Consider the following 21736-nt stretch of genomic DNA (forward strand, 5'->3'; position numbering starts at 1 on the left):
ACCCACAAAAAGAAGCCAAGGCGTGGTCGGGGTGGAAAGAAGAGATGGGTGTCTGGGGAAGAGTCGCAGAGCAGTTTCGGGCGGATTTGAAGCTGGAAAATCCCGATGGTCCGTGCGCGGGTCTTGGCGCTCTCCAGGTCAACCATGGGAGTATATATGGATGACTGTTTCTAGTGATCTACATGTTGTTGACTACTTGTCAGTTGCATTGTTCATTCAATCGATATCTCAACCCAATGCAGATCATATCTTACCGGTATCAAGAGACAAAAGGAAATTTGATAGGCCAGAATTGGCCACAGCTGATACCTGAGAGATTGTACAGGTCTACGGGCTTACTTCTAGAACAACCACAAGCTCGAGAAGATGCTTGTTCATAGTCGAGGACCTGTTAGTGCTCTGGGATTGTATCCGTTGATGCGAAAGCACTTGGACAACTACGGTTTCGTGGGTGTCGGGGAATACCTGGAGAGATATAACACCCAAGACCAAGAAAAGAACAAGACCCTGAGCTCCGAGCTTGGACTACACCATTGTTGAACAATGGTGACTAGTAGTGAGAAGAAACCTGACTCTAGCCAAGAATTTAAATCCGTCCCACAGGGAAAATATCGCTGGGTCTAGATCGAAAACAGACACCGCAACCCGTTGAAAATCCAACCAGGGAGGATGCACTTTGTCTAGGGTCGGCGATGAGAAGACTGGTTAACCAATCCGAGATAGTGATTGTTTGCCAGTCAGTCGACAGATAGCAAGGTTGGTGGCTCAGGGCTTAATGAATGCGGGCCGTGACGGTGCCCAATGTCCGCCCAGTCCGTGGACAAAGACCAAGTAACATATGTTGCTTGAGGAATTTATCCGGTGGGGAGTCGATTGGATGACAAACCGGTTGGAAAGTCAATTGACAAGATCAAGATAAAATCCGCTGTTCAGATGACCTTTGACCGACAGAAAGATGGACAGGGTTTGGGGGAAATAGACCGATCAGGGCGAGTAGAGAGGGACGGAGAAGGGACCATGACAGCCAGGTTGACAAATTCCAGCGTGAAATCAGGTATTCCAGGTACCATGAAAAGAGCATGTAGTCATGGATCATGGATCATGGAGTGGGAAGAAAGATGAATTGGGCCCCACGCAGCCCCTCCATGGATCCGGACTGCAACACACCGGACGTTGACGCCATACCTTTTTCTACCCGCAACCGTCATCCTGCCCTCATCTTCCCTCCTCAAGTCTCTTGGTTCTTTCTTTCTTCTTTCTTACATTAATATCTCCTGAATCTTCACCCCTCTTTCTCTTATCCTACAGATAATTAGGTGAGTAGAGATGCCCGTTTCTACCCTCGTGGAAGCTCCATCGCCGCGAGTAGAGCTCTGATAGCTGACCCCACCTGTTTTCTCTTCCCGCAAAAGCCAAAGAAATAATAGTGATCATGCCGGGTTTCTCGCAGGCTACCGATCTCCAGGCCTGGAAGGAGCTCCAGGACCACCACAATGCCGTGGGTCGGAACATCGTCCTGAAGGAGCAGTTCGAAAAGGACCCCCAGCGCTTCGACAAGTTCAGCCGCACGTTCTCCAACACGGTGGATAACTCGGATATCCTCTTCGACTACTCCAAGAACTTCCTCACGGAGGACACCCTGGCCCTGCTGGTCAAATTGGCCAAGGAAGCTCAGGTGGAGCAGCTCCGGGATGCCATGTTCAAGGGCGAGCACATCAACTTCACTGAGGACCGTGCCGTCTACCATGTCGCACTGCGCAACGTCAGCAACCAGCCCATGCATGTCAATGGCAAGAGCGTTGTCGAGGACGTCAACTCCGTGCTCGAGCATATGAAGGAGTTCTCCGAGCAGGTCCGCAGCGGCGAGTGGAAGGGTTACAGTGGCAAGAAGATCGACACCATCATCAACATCGGCATTGGTGGCTCCGATCTGTGAGTCCTCCGCTGGTTACCTACCGTGAAGGCTACTGACCGAGACAACCCAGGGGTCCCGTGATGGTGACCGAGGCCCTGAAGCCGTATGGCCAGGAGGGGATGAAGCTGCACTTCGTGTCCAACATTGACGGCACCCACATCGCCGAAGCTCTCAAGCACTCCGACCCCGAGACGACCCTCTTCCTGATCGCCTCCAAGACCTTTACCACTGCCGAAACCACCACCAACGCCAACAGCGCGAAGACGTGGTTCCTGGAGACGGCCAAGGATGACTCTCATATCGCCAAGCACTTCGTGGCCCTGTCCACCAACGAGGAGGAGGTCACCAAGTTTGGTATTGACAAGAAGAACATGTTTGGCTTCGAGTCCTGGGTGGGTGGTCGCTACTCCGTGTGGAGCGCCATCGGTCTGTCGGTCGCCCTCTACATCGGCTTCGACAACTTCCACCAGTTCCTGGCCGGTGCCCACGCCATGGACAAGCACTTCCAAGAGGCTCCCCTGGAGCAGAACATCCCCATCCTGGGTGGCCTGTTGAGCGTCTGGTACAGCGACTTCTTCGGCGCCCAGACGCACCTCGTGTCTCCGTTCGACCAGTACCTGCACCGGTTCCCCGCCTACCTGCAGCAGCTCTCCATGGAGAGCAACGGCAAGGCCATCACCCGCTCCGGCGAGTACGTCAAGTACACCACGGGCCCCATCCTGTTCGGCGAGCCCGCCACCAACGCCCAGCACAGCTTCTTCCAGCTGCTGCACCAGGGCACCAAGCTCATCCCGTCCGACTTCCTCATGGCCGCCGAGTCGCACAACCCCGTCGAGGGCGGCAAGCACCAGCGCATGCTGGCGTCCAACTTCCTGGCCCAGTCTGAGGCCCTGATGGTCGGCAAGACGCCCGAGCAGGTCAAGACCGAGGGCGCGCCGGACAACCTGGTCCCGCACAAGACGTTCCTGGGTAACCGCCCCACCACCTCGATCCTGGCCCAGAAGATCACCCCGTCGACGCTGGGTGCCCTGATCGCGTACTACGAGCACCTCACTTTCACCGAGGGCGCCATCTGGAACATCAACTCCTTCGACCAGTGGGGCGTGGAACTGGGCAAGGTGCTGGCCAAGAAGATCCAGCAAGAGCTGGAGACGCCGGGGGCGGGCGAGGACCACGACGCCTCGACCCGGGGCCTGCTGTATGCCTTCAAGAAGAGGTCCAACTTGTCATAAACGTCGACAGTCGACTCGGTAATGGGAAAAAGAGAAACACATAATTCAGACCCCTAGCGTGAATATCTGATGAGGACATGAGTGACCATCTTTCTGTTTAATAACTTGTTATGGAGCATACGTCCAATCAAAATGACTTGACGATGTAATGCCTGCTGTGACGTGTCGGACGTGTAGACCAATTGATCGTATCTTAGAACTACTCCGTAATTTATAGTATCCAGACAAGACTCAATTCAGACAAAACCACAGCGACTCAATCAATATGTAAAAACCCCCCAAAACAAGGGCAGTCTAGCCCGCGGAGAGCACACCCGACACCAAACCCAAAAGGGTCGGAAGTGCCAGAATCCCTGCCGCAACTCCAAGCGCAAAACACCGTGTTGTTTCACCTCACTATCCATCCCAACAACCGGGGGACGAACGCTCTTTTTTGGAAACGGGGGCACCCTGGCTGCTGTGCGACAGATACAGATTGAAAACATGCGCGGGCTTTCTTCAGGCCGGTCGATCTTTGATTCCCCGATCGCGTTTGGCTATGGGTTGATTGCGTCGCTGTTGGTGGTGGTGCCTGGGGCTGTGGCGGGCGGCGACAGCGGCGACCTGGCGAATAGTCGGACTGGGTATACTTATGGGCAGCCGATGCCGGTGACGTGCTTGAATCGAACGATGTGAGTTTTTTCTTATCTCAATTTCATGACATTATACTGGCTGTGTGAGAGAGGCTAATCGGCTGTCGCAGTGACTCCGGCGAACATGTACGTCCCCTTGTTTTCTCCTATCCGGTGGTATAAACAGCTGGATCAACAACCAATGCGCACACACATACACATACAGAGAGAAATGAAAGTCTCAACTAATCAACTCCCAGATAACAGACGACCTCGGCAAACTCCAATACATCCCCTTCCCCACCTGCAGCGAGACCTTCCTCCCCCTCGCCCTCCGCTACGGCGTCACCGAAACCATCAACTGCACCATCGACCCCGTCCCCGACGAACTCTACCACCTCCTCGAGTACTACGTGCACTCCGACGTCCCAATGGCCTGTCGCGTGCCCACCGCGCCGCTCATCACACCCCACCGCGGGCCCTCCCCAGGCCGCACCGGCGACGACGACGAACCCGACGCGTTGAGCGCCCTAGGCCAGTTGAATGCCGGCGAAGGCGGCTCCGGACCGAGCTACACGCCCATTACCTTCGGGGTGCAGGGCACGCTGCAGCGCAGCCACCTGCACCTGTGGACAGACATGAACGTGCTCCTGCACAACATCGACTCCGTGCACGACGGCAGCAGTGACAAAAAGAAGAAGAAGAAGGAGCACAAGAAGAAGAAAAACAAGAACAAGAACAGACCGGGCTTCGTCGTCGCGGGCACAGCGTACTCCATCCCGGAGTTCGAGGAATCGCTGCTCCACGCGGAAATCCCCGCCGCACCCGCTCAAAAACAGAAGAAAGACAGCAACAGCGACGGCGGTACCGAGAAAGAAGCCGCCGCAGTCGCCGAGAATGCGCGCGATCCGTGGACAGCAGGCCACGGGACGAAGGTCGTGCGCGGCGAGCCGCTGACGTTTACGTTCCATGTGAGCTGGGTTGAGGGCGGGCGCGGGATCGGGTGGCCGTCTGCGTCGGCGATTGAGGGCGGCGGGGAGGAGAAGTCGTCTGGGTTCTTTTCGAGGGTGTTCTTTTTTGCGCTGGCGGCGTCTGTGGGTGCGCTGGCGGCGCTGTACTATGAGCGGAATGTTGCCCGCCGGAGAGGTGGGTGGCGCGGGGATGGCATTTTGGGGGCTATTCCTGGCCGGGCGAAGTCTGGCTCTGTGGGGATCACATATGGGAATGCTGGGCGGATGAATGGGTATGGGGGGTATTCTTCTGCTGGGGTGGGTGTTGGTGGTGTTGGTGGTGGTGCTGGGAGCACGTCGGGTGTTGTTGGGAATGGATATGGGGGGGTGATGAGTGGGAAGAGAGATTAATCAACGGGGAGACTGGTAGATTTGCACATGTGTACGGATACTCTGTACCTATTTAGTATATTTTGGACAGTTGATGTTGGAGGTTTGGTACAGATAGCTTGGTATTTATAGAGCTAGAATTCTCATTTACATGATCAGCCACAACAAAAGAAAGGATATGAAGCACGGCACCTTGATAATAGAGCGAATCTAACAGGCCATACATAGTATACTAATAATACAGATAGATACACCCAGACATAGTAAACACAAAAACACATCAAGCAACCAACAAACACTCAAGACTCAATAAGAAAAAGACTACCACCCTTGGTCCCTCATCCTCTGGATCTTACCAACAGTCTGCTTAAACGAGAACCGGAACAGCCTCCTCCAGCGCTCCATGCGCTGATTCTTCCGCAGCTGCCCGCGCCGCACATGGAACCGCTGGCGATTCGACTGCTGGCGCACCCGATTCTGATGGAGCGTGTGGCCCAGCAAGCGCAGCGCAGTCGGCAGATGCACGCCGCGCTCGGGCTCAACGAACACCTGGCGGCCGAGCGTGGGGCCCAACTTCAGCTCCACACGGCGGTTGCCGCTGCCGCCGGACGACGACGGGCTGCGGTAGTTGTCTGTTTTGGCGGACGCGCCCACCGCGCGGGAGAGAGAGAGGTGGTCGGGGAAAGCACCGCGGTTGCTGCCGGGGTTTGCGGCGGCGGCTTGGGGCTGGTCGGCGGTGGCGGCGGTGTCGAGGGTGTTGCCGCCGATGTTGAGCTTGTTGAGGATTTGGTCGAAGTCGTTGGAGGAGGATGCGGAGTTGGGGTTGGTGGGGTCCGTGGGAGGGGCGGGCTGTTCGGGGGTGGTCTGTTGCGCGGTGGCGCTGTTGAACGGGGTCGTCTTCCTCTTGTTGTTGTAGTTGTTATTGTGGTTGTTGGAGGAAGAGAACCGGAGGGACGAACGAGGTCCGCTGTGCAGGACGAATTGGCTGCGGAGGACCGTGTTGCTGTACAGCGACGGCGTCGGCCTCATGCGGAGGCATCGGGCAAGGCTGTGCATCTCCATTGTGCCTGCAATCAATGGGAATGGGGGGTGGTGGAGGGAGAGTGGGTGTGCCAAAGTGAAGCCGTAGTAGTAGCAAAAATGGACAATCTTCGGGCGGACAACCGCGCACGTGACTTTCTCCGATCTGTTAATGAGCCACGTGACTTGGACGCGCCGCCATACAATTTACTAGGGGTTGTGTCCGCCTGATGGGCAGGCTTTATTTCAAGATATCTTTACGAAAAATGCTATTTAGGCGATGATATTCAAATCGTTGTAATCAGCTAGCTTAGACGATTCGATACATGCTATTAAAATCTGATTCCGGGATACTTTGTTCAGCGGCCGAAAAACGATCACTTTCGAGATAGCCAATCTGGGAACCTGATCGGCGTGTTTTTGGTGGGGATTTGAACTTCTGACCGTTGCGAGGTTTCACTAGCGCGGTTTTCAACACGTGATGTCACGTGATAAACTACTGGATGTACAGCGTTGAGCTGCACCTGCTGGCTGTCAAGAGACGAGCCTATATTCCACTAGGAAATCAATACAAGGAGTTTTCTCAGTGATACGGCGCAGAGTCCCGGTCGGACCAGTTACTAAGATGCAGGGTATATGATCAATGCCATTATGCTAATGATACAAAACAATTCGTTAGATTGAAGAGATGAATGACACCCGTTCCTGGGCCTGTTCCAGCGCTCAACCTCATCCCAGCCATATTGTCTCCCACAGCACACCCGCCCCAGTAGCCTTGTAGTTCCTTCCCACACCGAAACCATGGCCTTCATAGCCAAGTTTGACCTTCGAGCATGAGGTGTAGCCAAGATTCTTAGAGAAAGAATGAGACACCCACCAGCCTGCAGGATACATGAAAACGAAGTGGGTGGTGCTGTGGGGGGTCCACGTGTGATGGTAAACGCCGCAGATCGCCCCATATCGGTACATACATGTCGTGATACTCAAGGTACGGCTACATCAAGCCAGAAACGTGTCCACCGCGGAGCCAACCGGATATAAGACCTCATAGTCAGATAGCGCATGGCTTCCGATACCTAAGACCGAGTCCCAATGCACTTCTCCTATCGTTGCCTGCCCCGACCTCTCGACGGATACGATGGCGTATCGACCATCATCTCGTCACTGTAGAGCCCCCGGTCATTGTTAGTCTGGACGGCATTTCGGCCACCCCGCCCGGCGGAGCGATTGCCTCTGGGATTCCGTCCGCCGCGGTTGGCGCCAACGAGGCCGTTCTGATCGTTGAACCCGTAGCTGCCATTCTGAACGGCGGGGTCTGTCGCCCGATGCAAGCGGCGGTCTCGGTCGGCCTGTTCACGGAGGTCGTTGAACGAGTTTTGGGCCGAAGATCGAAATTCCCGAGGTTGGCTGGGTGCACCGCCTGCGGCGGCTGATCGAAAACGCAACGAAATGACCCTTCCATCCGCCTAGCAAGTCGTTAATCCCTAATTGGACAAAGCGTCGACAGATGATTTACCTTCTTGTTGTGGAAGTTGGCGATGGCGTTCTCCGCCGCCGATTTCTCCTCAAACGCAATTTCGGCGGTGACCGTCGGGTGCTGCGACGTCACCCAGCAGTTGAGAATCTGTCCGGATATGGGCTCGATGGCCGCCTGGATATCCGCGGCTGTGGTACCCGGCGCGAAATTGCTCCCGACGACGACGAAAGGCCCAGAACCGGCACCCTTGATGGAGAGTCCGGTCGATTGACCATGAACGGAAGCCTGTCCATTCGCGGAGTTCAAGGCGGAGAAGAGACGGTTTTCGTCCGGACGGCGCTTATTGTTGGGTCTGCGATTCGACGATGCGCTGGGTACGGGGGCCGACGCGGTCGGGGTGTGCTTCTTGGGTTTCGAAACTGCGGAGGCAGGGCGCTAGGGGTCGTACGATAGGGGAAGTCAGCGATCTGACTGTTTTCAACTCGTCCCCTTTCAAGTTGCGGTCATATGGATTGGGTGGTCCAGCGTTACCTTGGCTACACCGATCCGACTGGCCAAACTGCCGGGTGTCGCATTTTGCGCTTTCTTGCCCGCCCCCGAGCCCGGGGCGCTGGCGCGTCGGTTCTTCCCTAGGAGTCGACTGGCGAGCTCTTCGTTCCGTTTCTTCTGGCGACCTTACAGACAATAAACTGATCAGAAAAGGGTTGATTTGTGTCGGCCAGACTGCAGCAGCATACCAGCTTGGATGATTTCGTTGAAAGAAACGGCTTGTTGGCCGGCGGCCATGATAGCAGAGATGACGGGAGGGGCTAAGTCTAGGAGGCGCGTTGAAGACCGAAGATTGATAAGGATTGAACACCCAAGAGATAGCAATCACAACAAAGAAAGACAGGCGATATGCGAAGGGTTGACGGCAAGCCAGGCGAAGAGGCGGAGGGTTGGATGAAGAAAAGAAGCAGCTTGGAAGGGAAAAGCGGATCGGATCGATCAATGGGGGGGCGAAGTGGACCAGCCGGATCTGCAATTGGTTAGTACCTGATTCTGACGCTTCCATATTGCTTATATCGACTCTGTATTTGGTTTCTATTTCCCTCATTTCTTCTTGGTTTGTTTATTGTTTTGTTTTATATGAATCCCCTTCAACGTCTATATCAATCCAGCTTCTGTCAGGTCCCCATAACATTCCAAGTCACCAACACCTCGGAAAGCCGAGACCAAAGGAACGTCTTGAATGACAGACCTTGACAGTACAAACGGGTTTATCTGTATACTAATTGTCAAGTATAGCGTAGATTATATCTTCGCGGCGGTCTGAGCCCCTCTGTAATACTTACATCATCAGACAGTCAAACATGTCATTTCCAGTACGATGTCCCTCCTATTGTTTATAATGGCTCGAGTTTAGTCCTGTTACAAACCCCTTGTCCATGCGATCGCTAGATTCTACTAGCTACGACCCTCCTATATTCCGCCAATATGGCAGCTGTCTTCCCACTTCAGCCAAACTGCCCACTACCTCCCCATTGTACCCACGACTCAGTACAAAGCACAGGGAATAGAACGTCCACCTCTCAACAAAACTCCAACATCAACTTCTGCACTCGCCTCAGCGGCAGGGTCACCGCATGGCTGATAAGCATGAAGAGGAACCAAATGTCACCGCGGGGATCAACCGGCAGCCGATCCCGTATCTGAATCAGACGAAAGTCGCATTCGTGACATGTCATGTTCCTACAAAGGCAGGAAGGGAGTGAGCCGAGAACAGCCTTCCGTCAGCTGTCCGGCTCTGCGAGCAGAGCTAGCATGGAGATGGTTGCAGCATTCAATTGAACAGAGAAATAACGTATACTTCGTGACTGGGCTGCACAGAATGTTCGACGCCGCAGCATCCGACGACTTGGAGCTTGCATCCCACTGTACGGAGAGATCCCACCCTCCAATGGTATTCAGTATAGATTGCAGACAGACATTAGGGTAAGATAGATTCTTCCACTGATGGTCGATGCATGATAAGAAACCAGAATACGCTCCCAAGCATTGCAATCAGTGCCATGATATTCATTTGTAAAACAGTGAGGTTCTATGTCTTGTATATAGATGCGTTGCTTTTTGAGGCGGGAATAACAAAGTCACATAGGTTCAACCCTAGTCCGCGGGTCGATCCTGCGGGTTGTTATGGAAAAGCTTAGTTAATACTAGACTTCTTCTAGACTCCTATGACTATGAAACGGTAGTAAGTCTATGAGATGTTGGGCATTTTGAGTTAGGGATAATGTCACTAGACTGTACCACGTAGAGCTAGACATAGGTCAGTATATTGTGGTTCAAGCTATCAGATTGCAATCTGAGAATCAGCAGCCATTTCGTGGGGGAAAAAAACAGACGGAGTCAGAGAGAGGTGAGCTTTGTATGTATCGGGAAACTATTCATGAAGTAATTACCATTAATTGGCGATGCATACTAGCTTAAGCTTGCTATTGGGTCCCACTTGAAGTGGTAGCACCTGGGCGAAGGACGCTGTGGTTCCACTACATTATGTCGATCTATAGATATGCCCATAATAGATCGCATTAGGTATCTGGTGAATGGCGCCATGTACAGTATTATTCAGTTAGCACATCCATGTAAGGGGTCCTGCAACTGGATATACAGAATCTCCCCGAAAAGACATTTGTCAAAGGACAAGTGGTGGATGTGAAACACTTCGGAGATGGATTACCGGGAGCAACTTGCCACCTTACTTCTGTCTCTTGACACCAGGACACTTCACCTTCTCACCGCATCTCTAAAGTACTTATCAATTGGTCTATCAGTCAGAATTCGAAGCCTTCCAGCTCGTCACGAGTCGCCAGACTTGTTCTCGTTCCGCCCGCTTGCCGCGGCAGGAGCCATGCATGGGGTGCGCTGGAACAAAGCATGAACGGGCAGACACAGACACAAACATCACCATGGGCAGGGGTAGGTCCGATGAGCTAAATGGATCACCCCAGCCCCTTCCATAAGCGATTCTGTCCACTGTCCAACATTGCAAATGTACCCGCTCTAGAGTTAAGTTAGGGTGAAGCTTTTCCCCCCGATTGCCCGCCCCTGGTCTTCGCTAGCTCCATCGGTATCAGTCCACCGGTCAATTGTCTGAACTAGATTAAAGATTGTTTTTTTTTTTTTAATTTCATTTCCCTTCCCGCATAGCGCTCCAGATCTGATTCGTTTGGTTTTCGTCATTTTCTTGTGGCACCCCCCTGAGATCTGGTCGGCATGGTCGTGGATGAACAAGAGTGTGGCGGGGTTACCAAATGGCGGACCCTGTCGTCGCGCTCTTGGTCGAGCAAAAGACTCAGGTGGGATTGGATCCTGCCGTGCGTCTCTCTTCGGCATTGCTTATACTGATTCTAGTCTGACAAGAATCGCGAGAGCTCCCTCTCCGGCCCCGGTCTGGGAGGAAAGCGCCCACTACCCGGTCTTCGACCCCCAGGATCCTCGACACAATCCGGCCGGGCCTCGGTCGTCCTGGATGAATGATAATTACTATTTGTTCCAGACTCCGAGCCCCCAGGATTCCGTCCGCTGGATGCAAAGCCTGCCTAGAAGATCCATTCAGAAGGCACGACTGGGTCTGGGGGCTCTCCGCTCTGGCATGCAGAGACGGACTTCCCGCTTGGGAGAACGCAGTGACACTCAGGTACCCCCGACATGGCGAGCTGGACCAATTCCGGCGTCTTTAGACCTACGGGGGGGCTCGTTCCCTTCGTCAGTCTCGGATGCTAGCACCGAGGAAGACTATGAGTTTGGGAGCAGACTGCATCGCACCAGCTGCAACTATTCCTCTTCTTCGTCTCGCGGGGATATAGAAAGGTACATGATGAGCATAAGGGCCTCAATCTCGCCTCCCGAAATATTTGTTTCCCCTAGATCGACGATGGATCGGATGGACCCGTCCGATCTTTGTCTGGACGGATGTGGCGGGGACGGTCCATCGGCAAACACTGATGAAGTGCGAAGTGTGGCAACCGGAGGACCAGGAGCATCGTTTGTGGAGAGTCGTGCCGGTTCGAGTCGCTTCTACGCAAATGGGGCTGCTAGCCGGCCGGCAGGTTCCAATTCCGTCAGCCTGATCTCGCCCTCGGGCAGTCCTAGCGGCTCATCGCCTCCCAGTATGACTGCTCATGTTGATAACCATGTCCCGGAGTCGGAGTCGCCGCTGCATCATGACATATCCAGCCCTGAAACAACCCAGGAGGTCGGCGACGAACCAGAGCAGTCAGAACCCATTTCAGATACGGCCTGTGTCCCCAGACCAAGTGATTCCCACGGTAACGATGCCGGAATGCCAACAGACGCGGTCATATTCTTGGACCAGCCACGCGATGAGAGTCCCGAGGCTGCCAAACCCGAGTATGAAAGCGAACAGGCAGAGCCCGTAGACACTAGCCCCGAGAATCTCGGAGAAAGCCAGCCATTGGATGTGCAAGTGCAGTCGAGTAGCGTACGTTGATGTCCTCAGCCAGGGAAGACAGTGCTAACTTTGACTAGAGCCACGTCGAACCGGACGGGTTGAATGAGGACAACGACTCGCCTGTGGACCAAGCTGATTTCAGCGAATATAGTCACTTTTTCGGGGAACAAGCCCAGGAGTATCTCGGGCAGGATGTGCCTGCGGAAATGGATTCTCGGCGCAATAGTTCCTTACACCCACCTGTAATTGCCTCCAATGAAAACGAGGACAAACTGTCGACTCGATCTATTCAATCTCTTCGAGACGAGTACTTCTATGTCGACGGCAAGTCAGGCGGTCTCCATCCAGATCGGGGCCAGAGCCCTACAAAGGCTGAGCGACGGCTTCGAAGCGATGGCAGTCTGTACAGCGGGCCCGGTCTGGACCGTAGCCTGTCGGCACGGACACAGGACGTTCCTGAAATCATTGGCCCTGGGCGGCCTCCAACTATTGATCTGCTGCTCTATCACGGCGATCGCGACGGGAGCGATTCGAGCGATGAATACATCGCGGCGACGTACCCCATTTGGCAACGATACTATTTTTCTTAACCCATTCTCTCTCCACTTGCATGTTTGGTGTTGTATAAATGTCGACACGTCATGATTGACCTGAACCATATATTTTACGGACACTATGTCTCTTCCTGTCGTTTGCTTTGCTGAGCATGTTTCTAACGGGCGTTTGTCCTGTGGCCGTTCCTTTGCTTTACATGTATTGAACTGACCCCGCCATGGGAGATCAATTGGATATTGGATATCGTGGGAGTGATCCCGCGTCCAAATCCGCGATGACTTCGCGAACCAACATCCTTTCCCTGATGTCGTATATACTATATCTTCTTCTCTTAAACACCAAACAAGATTGTTAATAAATCATCCCACCCGTAAAGTAAATCCCGCCCCAGTCTCCCCAGTATCACCACCAGACGCAGACGCACCACCCCCAAACACACTCGCAAAATCCAACTTGGGCGCCTCCTGCCCCCTCTTCGGCGCCTCAGGCGTCTCCCTCCTCCTCCTTTTCTCCAGTCCCGCCTTACTCGGAAACGTCGGAAACATCTCCTTCGGCTTCGGCCGCGGATCTTCCTTGAAGTACGGATGCGCGAGACATTCCTGCGCGGTGGGGCGAGAGGCGGGGTTGAGCGCTAAAAGCGAGGAGAGGAGGCGGAGACCGGCGTTTGTGAGGAAGGGGAATTTGCTGCGGGGGAGGAGGGGGGTTGATCCTGGTGGGGCTGTGGAGGTGGATGAGGTGGGTGGGAGGCGGAGGGATTTGGCGTTTGGGAGGGAGCGGAAGCCGGGCCAGGTTTGGGGGGTGGGGGGTCCTGTTAGGGCGAAGATCTGGGTTTATTGTTATTATTGTTGTTTCGAACTGTGTGAAAGGGGGGAAGGGATACCTTTGAAACCTGATCGACCTCATTCTTCCCCTGAAGTAACGGCTCCTTGGAGAGTAACTCTCCAAAGATACAACCCACACTCCAGAGGTCGATCTCCGCGCCGTAGCGGTCCGCGCCGAGGAGGAGCTCCGGGGCGCGATACCAGAGGGTGACGACGAGCTGGGTGAGTTTCGGCGGCGGGTCGCCGTAGTAGCGGGCCATGCCGAAGTCGGCGATCTTGATCTCGCCCCGGTTGTTGAGGAGGAGGTTGGAGGATTTGAGGTCGCGGTGCATGATCCATTGGGAGTGGAGGAAGGAGAGGCCTGAGAGGAGCTGGAGGAGGAGGGTCTTGATCTCGGAGGGGAGGAAGGGTTCGCGCATGTCGTCGAGGAGGGTTTTGAGGTCGTGTTCGTGGAAGTCCATTACGATGTAGACTCTGTTTGTTTGTTTCTCGTTAGTTATAATTATGTTGGGCTTGTCTTTGGGGGGAAGGGGGAGGGGGGCGCACTCGTCCATCTTGTTTCCCATTACGATCTCCCGGAGATAGACTACGTTGGTGTGACGCGCTTCTAGCAAGGTCTGGATCTCGCGCAGTCCAGTCACAGGGAATCCGTCAGGGGAGTTGTCCATCTTGAGCTTCTTCAGCGCGACGACCTCGCCCGTTGTGAACTCCCTGGCCCGACTGACCCAGCCATACGAGCCCTCCTCGATGTGGTTCAGCCGCTCGAAGTTGTCCACATGGCGGCAGGGCCCCCATTCTGCCGTGGGGAAGGAAAGCAGTCGGTTGGCGGCCACGGAGGCATTGGCGGACTTGACGGGGGTGTCGTCGGGGGTCGCGTCGGTGGACAGTCTCCGCCGTTTGGTTGGGGGCGCTCCAGGTTCGGATTGTTGTTGCTGCTGCTGATGTTTCTGTTGGGATTGAAGTTGGGCTTGGGCTTTGGCTTTGGCGTCGTCGAGTTGACGCTGTTTTTCAGCTTTGGCGCGTCGTTTTTCTTCCTTTTCGCGTTTGCGGTCGGCGAGGATGGCCTCGGTTTCGGGGTCTTCTTCCGCCCAGCGGGAGGACATTTCTCTCTCTTTTTTCTTCGATAATTGCTTCTTTTGATTTAGTGGTTGTATTGATGCTGGGTCTATGGATTAGATGTGCCAGTGGGTGGTGGGTGGTGGGTGGTGGAGTGGGAACGCGCAGTAAAAGAAAGCCGGTCGGAAGTGACGCTATCTTCGTGCGGCGATCGCGGATCGATCGATTGATTGATTTCAAATCGCTCCCCGCCTTCATCCCGCCAACGGTATCTGCTCCCTCTTCTTCTCCCCACCATATTACAGGCTTCTTTCTTCCTTCCCTTCCGGTTGATCTACCATTTACTTGACTAGATTTACTGCACCTCTTACTGTGTACTGCCCACGATGATTGAACCCTTCCAAGTATGTCGTCACCCCGCCACCGGAATCGGAGCTCACTGACGGAAACCACCAGACTACATTCGCGGTCTCCATGACCTGCGAGGGCTGCGTCAAGGATATCTCAAGCTCTCTTCGCAAGCTTGATGGTATGTCACACGTCTGTCTATAGCTTTTCGACCGACTCACCACCGCAGGCATCAACAAGGTCGACGCCAACCTCAAGGACCAGCTGGTCTTCATCGAAGGCACCGCGCCACCTAGCTCGATCGTCTCCGCCATTCAATCAACGGGACGTGACGCGATTCTGCGAGGCAGTGGCACCGCTAACAGTACGTTTTCCCTATCCTTCTCCTGTTGTGTACCTCCTTTTAAATCGAATACTGAGCACACGGTATACATAGGCTCGGCCGTCTGCATCCTGGAAACGCACTCGACCGCCGTCACAAATAAGGTCCGCGGACTGGCGCGCATGGTGCAGGTCTCGTCCAACCTGACGCTAGTCGACCTGACCGTGAACGGGCTTGCACCGGGCAAATACTGGGCGACGGTGCGACAGGCGGGGGATATCTCGCGGGGCGCGGAGTCGACGGGGGGCATCTGGGAGGCCGTGAAGACGACGATGCTGGGCAAGGAGTCGGTCAAGGAGACGACGACGCCGCGTGGGGTGTTCGGTTCCGTGGAGGTGGACGACGAGGGACGGGGCAACGTGTTCCTCGACCGGCCGGTGGCGGTGTGGGAGATGATCGGACGGAGTATGGTGTTGTCGCGGACGACGGAGGGGCCCTTCCGTCGTGAGGACCCCGATACGTTGGTGGGGGTGATCGCGCGCAGTGCTGGCGTGTGGGACAACGATAAGATGGTGTGCTCGTGCTCGGGGAAAAATGTGTGGCAGGAGCGGCAGGAGCAGGTGGCGCAAGGAATGGCCTGATCTTTGTCTTGCGTCTGGTCTTTGTCTTACGTCCGCTGGTGGATGCTTTGGCTGGGGACGGGTTTGGGGAGAGACTTGGCAGCAAGGAGCTGTCGGTGGTTGATACTCTGCTTCCGTTGTTACTGTTGTCGCAAATGATCTATCTGGTGATTCCTCCCATCACGTCACATCACGAGGTCTCGCGTGGAGACTGGGATCTAAAGATAGCCACAGACAACGGATTGGTTGGGGTTTTCACCCATGGGCCGACTGCAGTCCAGAAGCGAAGCGCCGTGGCGGGGCGGGACAGAAGGGTGGAACTCTATATAGAGGCCTATGGGAAGGATGAGCACACGGTTGCTACGTAGTTATGATGGCTTGATTTGTTAACTTGTCGAGAATTTGGGTAATGAGATCGATGTGTTGACAGTCGACCGTCTTTTTTCCTCCGCTAGAGTTTCCAGATGAGGACTCCTGCAAGGGTCGGATTACGGTACCTGGATTGCTGCATCATTAGGTTGCGATAACCTTGCTTGAACCAGCATGGGGGAGAAGTCGGACCCAGCCACGAGTGTATTCAGTGGGATAAATATAGATCGTAGTGGTCGGTGGCTTGGCGCTGAGGGGTAATTTAGTATAGCATTATCTAAATATATCTTACCAGAGTACTAACCGTGCTTTGAATAGGGCTACTGTGATATCTTTTCTCTATACGGATAGTTACGTGGTAATGGCTACCTTCTAACGATTGTCATGATACAGGAAGTCTTCTTCACTTGCCATAAGATGCCTGCACGGTGACAGTGTTGCATGAAGAATGCATACCTCCTTTTTACTCTGTATACAGTCGACACCCGTAGGTACTGTTGCTCGTTGATCTCTAGAAATATACCTGCGATGGGTGGATTGGTTTGCGACATGATCGATGCCTTGCACACGAGGCTTAACATGACCTTGACTACCGAGGAGATACGTAATTTGCACTCCAGGTCTATATGTATTAGACATGACGCAACTGTATTTGTGCCGTGGATGAAGCTAGGGCCGTATCCTCCCATTGAGTCCTAGGAAAATTGTGACAAACGGCTCAGATATGAATGGTATAGTATGATATCCGACGTGGTGTATATGACCAGCAGAGATAGTACCACTCATGCTTCAACAGGACGAATTGCTGTTCAGAGTTTCAAGCATGAGACTCATCATTGTCGGGTGTGATGTTCCCTAGACGCCTCATCACGACCAAAGAGCGATATCGCACTGAATATAGGGCTACAAAAGGCCAAAGAGACATGACATCTTTTGTAGCCTGGTGGTATATCTTTCCATTATATTGCAACAAGCGAGACCTCGCGAATGGATCTACCAATCCAACGAGGACGCCTAAGGACCGCACGGTCAATCACATTGGCATATCGTTGGGTTCTTCTTATTGGAACAAGGCGGGTGGGAAAGACTCGATTGTAATGACCCAAGACGATCAAGTTGATCCATGAGAGAGAAAAATGTTTAGTCTAGGCTCAGGTGATCAATTCGGTACCAAAAGTCAACGTTCGACACTATTTGTGACCAATGGACATCAAATGAGGCTATATATAGTTCTCCAACGGCACAGAATATAGTACTTGATATGTCGAAAATCGGGTATTTTCCCCTCTCCAATCACTTTTCCCTTTCATAACAGAGAAAGAGAGAAGTCAAAGTGTTCCAAGCCAACCAATTAGGCGCCCACAGCGGTCGTCCTGCAGAGTGATTCAACGCGACTCCCCTGCAGCCACCCAATCACACCCGCCAACCCACCATCGTCGGTCGACTAATGTACAACGGACTATCTTCATCACCTTCACCCACATGGACCCAAATGTCCCTTGCGCCTGCATACATCCCTTTCTTCTTTCTTTTCTATCGTTGCACTATTCTTTCAATTTCTTTTTTTTTTCTCCACTACCCCGACTCCTAACTTCCCCCTCAATCCACTTACCACTCACCACTCACCACGATATTCCGTACTTCCGACCTCCTGGGTTCTACTATCAGCCCACCCTCATCCTTGCATCCCCCCGCCTCTTTTGCCCGCCATCCCTGATCGAGAATTATTCTTCCCTTTCCAATCTCCCCTTGATTCTGGCCACGACTCTGTCTCGATCTATCGACCGGCTCATTTGTCTCTGCTTTCGTCGCATGGGTGCTTGGCTCGTTCCACCCACCGCATTGACCGTCCTGGCTCTCCTGGACCGTTGGTACTTATACCAGGGTACATCACTAGTCGAGTTCTCCTTCTGGTTTCCCTCCCCGGAGTGGGACGCATCGCGATTTTCCCATCTCTGCGGGTGGGCTCATCATGTCGTTAAAACAGGTATCCTGCCAGTCAAGTGATTTTCTCTCTCACAGGCGATACTGACCCCTCCAGGAAATTGAGACTTGGGTGCTCGCCCTCGAGCACTACGACAATCAGCAATTCGACGAAGCCCTCCGCGTATTTGACGCCATCGCCGATACCTCCAAGATCTTCTTCAACTGCGGTGTGATTTATGCGACGGTGGGCGAGCACGACAAAGCGGTAGGTGTGGACGCGTGGTACCGGACGGCATTGCAAGGCTGATCTGTATAGGTCGAGTGCTATCAGCGTGCTATCGGGCTGGACCAATACCTCGCCATCGCCTATTTCCAAGAGGGCGTCTCCAATTTTCTCCTCGGCGACTTTGAAGAGGCATTGGCCAATTTCAACGATACCCTGTTGTACCTCCGCGGCAACACCTCCATTGACTATGATCAGCTGGGCTTGAAATTCCGGCTCTTCTCGTGCGAAGTCCTGTTCAATCGGGGGCTCTGTTACATCTATCTGCGGCAGATGGGACCCGGATTGCAAGATCTGGAGTACGCGGCCAAGGAACAGGTCACTCCAGACCATGCAGTCATCAACGACGCCCTCCGCGAACACGCTGAAGTTTGCTCCCCCTCCCTCCCCCCACCTGTTCTTTGAATAAGACACTGATTGGATAGGGCTACACCGTCTTCTCGATCCCCGTCGGGGTCCTCTACCGCCCCAACGAAGCCAAAGTCAAGAACCTCAAGACCAAAGATTACCTAGGCAAGGCTCGATTGATCGCAGCATCTGACCGATACGGCGGTCCCCACCCCAGCGAACTCCAGCGCGCACAGTCCGTGCTGGACACTCGACATCCAGACAACCCACCCTTCGCCGTCAGCCACCTCGTGCAGAAGAACCTAACCAGTCGCAGCCGCCAACATTCCGAACCGCCCCTGAACCGCAACCTGTTCCCGCCCACGCCGCCACCAGACGCCGACAAGGCCAGCAGCACCAGCAGCGCCGGCAGTATCGGGCGACCGGGGTCCCTTCGCGCCGCGCGCCCGCCCCGGTTGGATCTCGAGCGACCAGGCGCACTGGCCCTGGGACGGCCGGGCGCCGACGTGACCGCGAGCGAAAAACAGCGCATCGGAACGACGCGGACGGCGTCAGAGCCGCGGGGGTCGTCCGTGCGCGATTCTGGGCGCCGCGGTGTCAGTGGCAGCAGTTCCGGGACCGGCCCCATGGCCGTCGGTCGGGAGATGGGACATCGACGGGGAGCCAGTGACACCACGGGGATTCACCCCGAGGCAGCAGCGTACGGCTACAGTGGAGACGGATACGGGGGATACGCACCGCCTCGATCGATAGTAGTGCCTGCGCCTGGCTCGCGACGCGGCACGGGGCGGCCGCAAGAGCGATACATCGACGAGGAAGAAGAGTACGCGAGCGACGCGTACGAAGAAGACGGCCCCGTGCCAGATGAAGACTTCGAGATGATGGGATCGCGTCGACCGTCGACATCCTCGTCGTCACCCGTCAAGGGGCCGCGACGGGGGGTGTCGCGACGACCAGAGGTCCACAAGTACCGGGTGAAGGTGCATTCGCAGGAAGACACGCGGTACATCATCATCGGGCCAACAGTCGGGTTCCGGGAATTTGAGATGCGAATCCGGGAGAAATTTGGGTTCGTGTCGCTGTTGAAGATCAAGATGCAGGATGAGGGGGATATGATCACTATGGTTGACCAGGAGGATTTGGATTTGTTGATTGGAGCGTCGAGAGAAATGGCGCGCCGGGAGGGGAGTGAGATGGGGAAGATGGAGGTATGTTCTTCTTCTTCTTCTTATTCCTGATGGTTTTGATGTGCGATCATGCTAACGAAACAGATCTGGGTGGAGGAACGGACGATGATTTGAGATATGGAGATATGGTTTGTAATGCATTTATACCCTGACGTGTTATGATAGGATTGAATATTACTTGATAGATGGACTGATGTGTGTATTAAAGTAGAGTATTGGAGTATAGTAGAAGTGTAGAAGTGTAGAAGAGGTAGTCGATACTAAAGTAGAATACTCCGTAGTAAAAGTAGCACTCCGTCGGGGAGAAAGACGGAGATGATAGGGCAAGCAAATCACGGGACGTGACGTTGTTGCCAGCTAGACAAGCAGACCGCCGCTCAACACCATTCAACACACCTCCCTCCGCTCACACCCAAGAACAATGACAGACCTCACCCCAGCATTCAACGACCTTCTGCGGAAGGGAGGCCACGCCGAGATATCCAAAAAAACAGCAATCCCCACCCCAGATGAGTTCCTCAAAGAAGCCAACCGCATCGTGAGCTCACCTCCCTCCATCCAACCCAACCCAACAACACCAACACCACCACCACCACCAACTAGCCACTCAATGTAACTAACTAAGTAAATAAAGAACACACACATAACCTCCCTCCTCGCCTACCTCCACAAAATCCGCACCCCCTACCTCTCCCTCACGCCCAGCACCAACATCAACAGCACCAAAAACAAACCACCACGACCCCACGACCCCTCCCCCAACCTCACCGACACAGCCCGCACAGAAATCGACACCTCCACCTCCCTCCTCCTCCGCGACCTCTCCACCTCAATAACAAACCTCTCCTCCGCCGAATCTCTCCGCCAGGAGACCGCCACGCGCCTGCTCCGCAAACGCTACGGTGGGCCCCGGACGCTCCTCGCGCGGTGGGCCAGCGGCCACGACAACAACAATGAAGATTCCGGCAAAACGGCAGCGCAGATCTCGGATGAGGGCGCGGAGCGCGGACTGAGCACCGTGCGCGAGGCGGTATTATGGTTTTTGCGCCGGCGGCTAGAAATCGCTGTCGGTGTGCAGCGGGGGATGGTGGAGAGGAGGATCGAGAGGGTTGTAGAGAGGGAGAAGAGTGTGCTCTATAAAGCTGCTGCTGGTTCTACTTCTGCTGGGGTGGGGGTAGGGGGTGATAAGGAGAGGAGCAAGGCGTTTGGGGACGTGGACGCTGATGTGAACGTCAAAGCGACGAGTATCGACGACGCCGAAGCAGCGGCCATCGAGGCGCAGCTGACACCGCAGCAGCTGCAGCTGTTCGAGCAGGAGAATGATTCCATGGTGCGGTATTATGAGGATACGTTGGGGAAGGTCCAGTAGGTTCCCTGCCTCTTTTCCCGCCCCCCCTCTTCAATTACACATTACACACCAGTCTTCAACTCAAAGAGAATGCTAATAAGATGGGTTAAAAGAACAGCCGAAAAATCCCTATTGGAAATATCCTCCCTGCAACAAACGCTCGTCGCACACCTCGCCACGCAGGAAGAACACATCGACCAGCTGGTCGCAGACGCATCCAACACGCAGACGAACATCGGGCAGGGCAACCGCGAGCTGAAGCGGGCGGCGGAGTCGCGGAGTGCGGCGCAGGCGGTGTTTTGGGGGACGGTGGGGTTGTGTTCTGGGTTGGTTGTTTGGGATTTGATTTTCTGACCTTATCTTTTTTTATTTGATATCATTATCTCTCTTTCAGGATATTACTTGGTATATCTAGATTTGATCGGTGAATGGGTAATGAATGAGTGGATACTGCACTTGGAAGGAAGAGAGAAAGGAGGAAGGATGTTGAGGGTAGAATCGGTCT

The 21736-nt window shown here is 54.3% G+C and overlaps 9 protein-coding genes across 9 annotated transcripts; 6 read left to right on the forward strand and 3 right to left on the reverse strand.

Moving 5' to 3' along the window:
- Positions 1 to 1432: 1432 nt before the first annotated feature.
- Positions 1433 to 3147, forward strand: BDW47DRAFT_124413 (glucose-6-phosphate isomerase; the record flags this gene model as incomplete). Its single annotated transcript, XM_024816247.1, has 2 exons — positions 1433 to 1932; positions 1986 to 3147. The coding sequence occupies 2 exons, from the start codon at positions 1433 to 1435 to the stop codon at positions 3145 to 3147; spliced, it is 1662 nt and encodes a 553-aa protein (XP_024673423.1).
- A 483-nt stretch (positions 3148 to 3630) lies between these two features.
- On the forward strand, positions 3631 to 5119 carry BDW47DRAFT_124414 (uncharacterized protein; the record flags this gene model as incomplete). Its single annotated transcript, XM_024816248.1, has 3 exons — positions 3631 to 3818; positions 3890 to 3905; positions 4019 to 5119. 3 exons carry the CDS (start codon positions 3631 to 3633, stop codon positions 5117 to 5119), a joined length of 1305 nt encoding a protein of 434 aa, XP_024673424.1.
- Positions 5120 to 5277: 158 nt separating this feature from the next.
- On the reverse strand, positions 5278 to 6201 carry BDW47DRAFT_103011 (mitochondrial 37S ribosomal protein bS21m). The gene has a single exon (XM_024811973.1). It carries the CDS (start codon positions 6158 to 6160, stop codon positions 5420 to 5422), a length of 741 nt encoding a protein of 246 aa, XP_024673425.1. The 5' UTR covers positions 6161 to 6201; the 3' UTR covers positions 5278 to 5419.
- A 610-nt stretch (positions 6202 to 6811) lies between these two features.
- On the reverse strand, positions 6812 to 8580 carry BDW47DRAFT_103013 (uncharacterized protein). The gene is made up of 4 exons (XM_024811974.1): positions 8333 to 8580; positions 8127 to 8269; positions 7635 to 8030; positions 6812 to 7584 (listed from the first exon to the last, which is right to left on the reverse strand). The coding sequence occupies exons 1-4, from the start codon at positions 8379 to 8381 to the stop codon at positions 7222 to 7224; spliced, it is 951 nt and encodes a 316-aa protein (XP_024673426.1). The 5' UTR covers positions 8382 to 8580; the 3' UTR covers positions 6812 to 7221.
- A 1837-nt stretch (positions 8581 to 10417) lies between these two features.
- Positions 10418 to 12874, forward strand: BDW47DRAFT_12481 (uncharacterized protein). Its single transcript, XM_024816311.1, has 3 exons — positions 10418 to 10933; positions 10998 to 12078; positions 12126 to 12874. Exons 1-3 carry the CDS (start codon positions 10851 to 10853, stop codon positions 12636 to 12638), a joined length of 1677 nt encoding a protein of 558 aa, XP_024673427.1. The 5' UTR covers positions 10418 to 10850; the 3' UTR covers positions 12639 to 12874.
- Positions 12875 to 12962: 88 nt separating this feature from the next.
- On the reverse strand, positions 12963 to 14527 carry BDW47DRAFT_124419 (Pkinase-domain-containing protein; the record flags this gene model as incomplete). The annotated part of the gene is made up of 3 exons (XM_024816249.1): positions 12963 to 13427; positions 13484 to 13898; positions 13971 to 14527. 3 exons carry the CDS (start codon positions 14525 to 14527, stop codon positions 12963 to 12965), a joined length of 1437 nt encoding a protein of 478 aa, XP_024673428.1.
- Positions 14528 to 14663: 136 nt separating this feature from the next.
- Positions 14664 to 16411, forward strand: BDW47DRAFT_103017 (copper chaperone CCS1). The gene is made up of 4 exons (XM_024811975.1): positions 14664 to 14884; positions 14937 to 15009; positions 15058 to 15192; positions 15265 to 16411. Exons 1-4 carry the CDS (start codon positions 14867 to 14869, stop codon positions 15789 to 15791), a joined length of 753 nt encoding a protein of 250 aa, XP_024673429.1. The 5' UTR covers positions 14664 to 14866; the 3' UTR covers positions 15792 to 16411.
- Positions 16412 to 17383: 972 nt separating this feature from the next.
- Positions 17384 to 20077, forward strand: BDW47DRAFT_12514 (putative PB1 domain protein). Its single transcript, XM_024816341.1, has 6 exons — positions 17384 to 17414; positions 17495 to 18126; positions 18181 to 18330; positions 18382 to 18717; positions 18774 to 19904; positions 19968 to 20077. The coding sequence occupies exons 2-6, from the start codon at positions 18112 to 18114 to the stop codon at positions 19995 to 19997; spliced, it is 1662 nt and encodes a 553-aa protein (XP_024673430.1). The 5' UTR covers positions 17384 to 17414; positions 17495 to 18111; the 3' UTR covers positions 19998 to 20077.
- A 235-nt stretch (positions 20078 to 20312) lies between these two features.
- Positions 20313 to 21687, forward strand: BDW47DRAFT_12545 (putative SNARE protein (Ufe1)). The gene is made up of 3 exons (XM_024816387.1): positions 20313 to 20421; positions 20604 to 21248; positions 21345 to 21687. The coding sequence occupies exons 1-3, from the start codon at positions 20393 to 20395 to the stop codon at positions 21583 to 21585; spliced, it is 915 nt and encodes a 304-aa protein (XP_024673431.1). The 5' UTR covers positions 20313 to 20392; the 3' UTR covers positions 21586 to 21687.
- Positions 21688 to 21736: the final 49 nt, after the last annotated feature.

Source organism: Aspergillus candidus (genome assembly GCF_002847045.1).
Source record: "Aspergillus candidus strain CBS 102.13 unplaced genomic scaffold BDW47scaffold_13, whole genome shotgun sequence".
Lineage (NCBI taxonomy): Eukaryota > Fungi > Ascomycota > Eurotiomycetes > Eurotiales > Aspergillaceae > Aspergillus > Aspergillus candidus.

Coding starts and splice junctions, on each gene's coding strand:
- BDW47DRAFT_103011 (XM_024811973.1), bottom strand. CDS start 6,160: ATGGAGATGCACAGCCTTGCCCGATGCCTCCGCATGAGGCCGACGCCG.
- BDW47DRAFT_103013 (XM_024811974.1), bottom strand. CDS start 8,381: ATGGCCGCCGGCCAACAAGCCGTTTCTTTCAACGAAATCATCCAAGCT. Junction 8,270..8,332: donor CAACGAAATCATCCAAGCTG/GTATGCTGCTGC, acceptor ATTGTCTGTAAG/GTCGCCAGAAGAAACGGAAC. Junction 7,585..7,634: donor CCAACTTCCACAACAAGAAG/GTAAATCATCTG, acceptor ACGACTTGCTAG/GCGGATGGAAGGGTCATTTC.
- BDW47DRAFT_12481 (XM_024816311.1), top strand. CDS start 10,851: ATGGTCGTGGATGAACAAGAGTGTGGCGGGGTTACCAAATGGCGGACC. Junction 10,934..10,997: donor TGGTCGAGCAAAAGACTCAG/GTGGGATTGGAT, acceptor TAGTCTGACAAG/AATCGCGAGAGCTCCCTCTC. Junction 12,079..12,125: donor TGCAAGTGCAGTCGAGTAGC/GTACGTTGATGT, acceptor AACTTTGACTAG/AGCCACGTCGAACCGGACGG.
- BDW47DRAFT_103017 (XM_024811975.1), top strand. Junction 15,010..15,057: donor CTCTCTTCGCAAGCTTGATG/GTATGTCACACG, acceptor TCACCACCGCAG/GCATCAACAAGGTCGACGCC. Junction 15,193..15,264: donor AGGCAGTGGCACCGCTAACA/GTACGTTTTCCC, acceptor CGGTATACATAG/GCTCGGCCGTCTGCATCCTG.
- BDW47DRAFT_12514 (XM_024816341.1), top strand. Junction 18,718..18,773: donor CCCTCCGCGAACACGCTGAA/GTTTGCTCCCCC, acceptor CTGATTGGATAG/GGCTACACCGTCTTCTCGAT. Junction 19,905..19,967: donor GTGAGATGGGGAAGATGGAG/GTATGTTCTTCT, acceptor CTAACGAAACAG/ATCTGGGTGGAGGAACGGAC.
- BDW47DRAFT_12545 (XM_024816387.1), top strand. CDS start 20,393: ATGAGTTCCTCAAAGAAGCCAACCGCATC. Junction 20,422..20,603: donor TCAAAGAAGCCAACCGCATC/GTGAGCTCACCT, acceptor CAACATCAACAG/CACCAAAAACAAACCACCAC. Junction 21,249..21,344: donor GATACGTTGGGGAAGGTCCA/GTAGGTTCCCTG, acceptor ATGGGTTAAAAG/AACAGCCGAAAAATCCCTAT.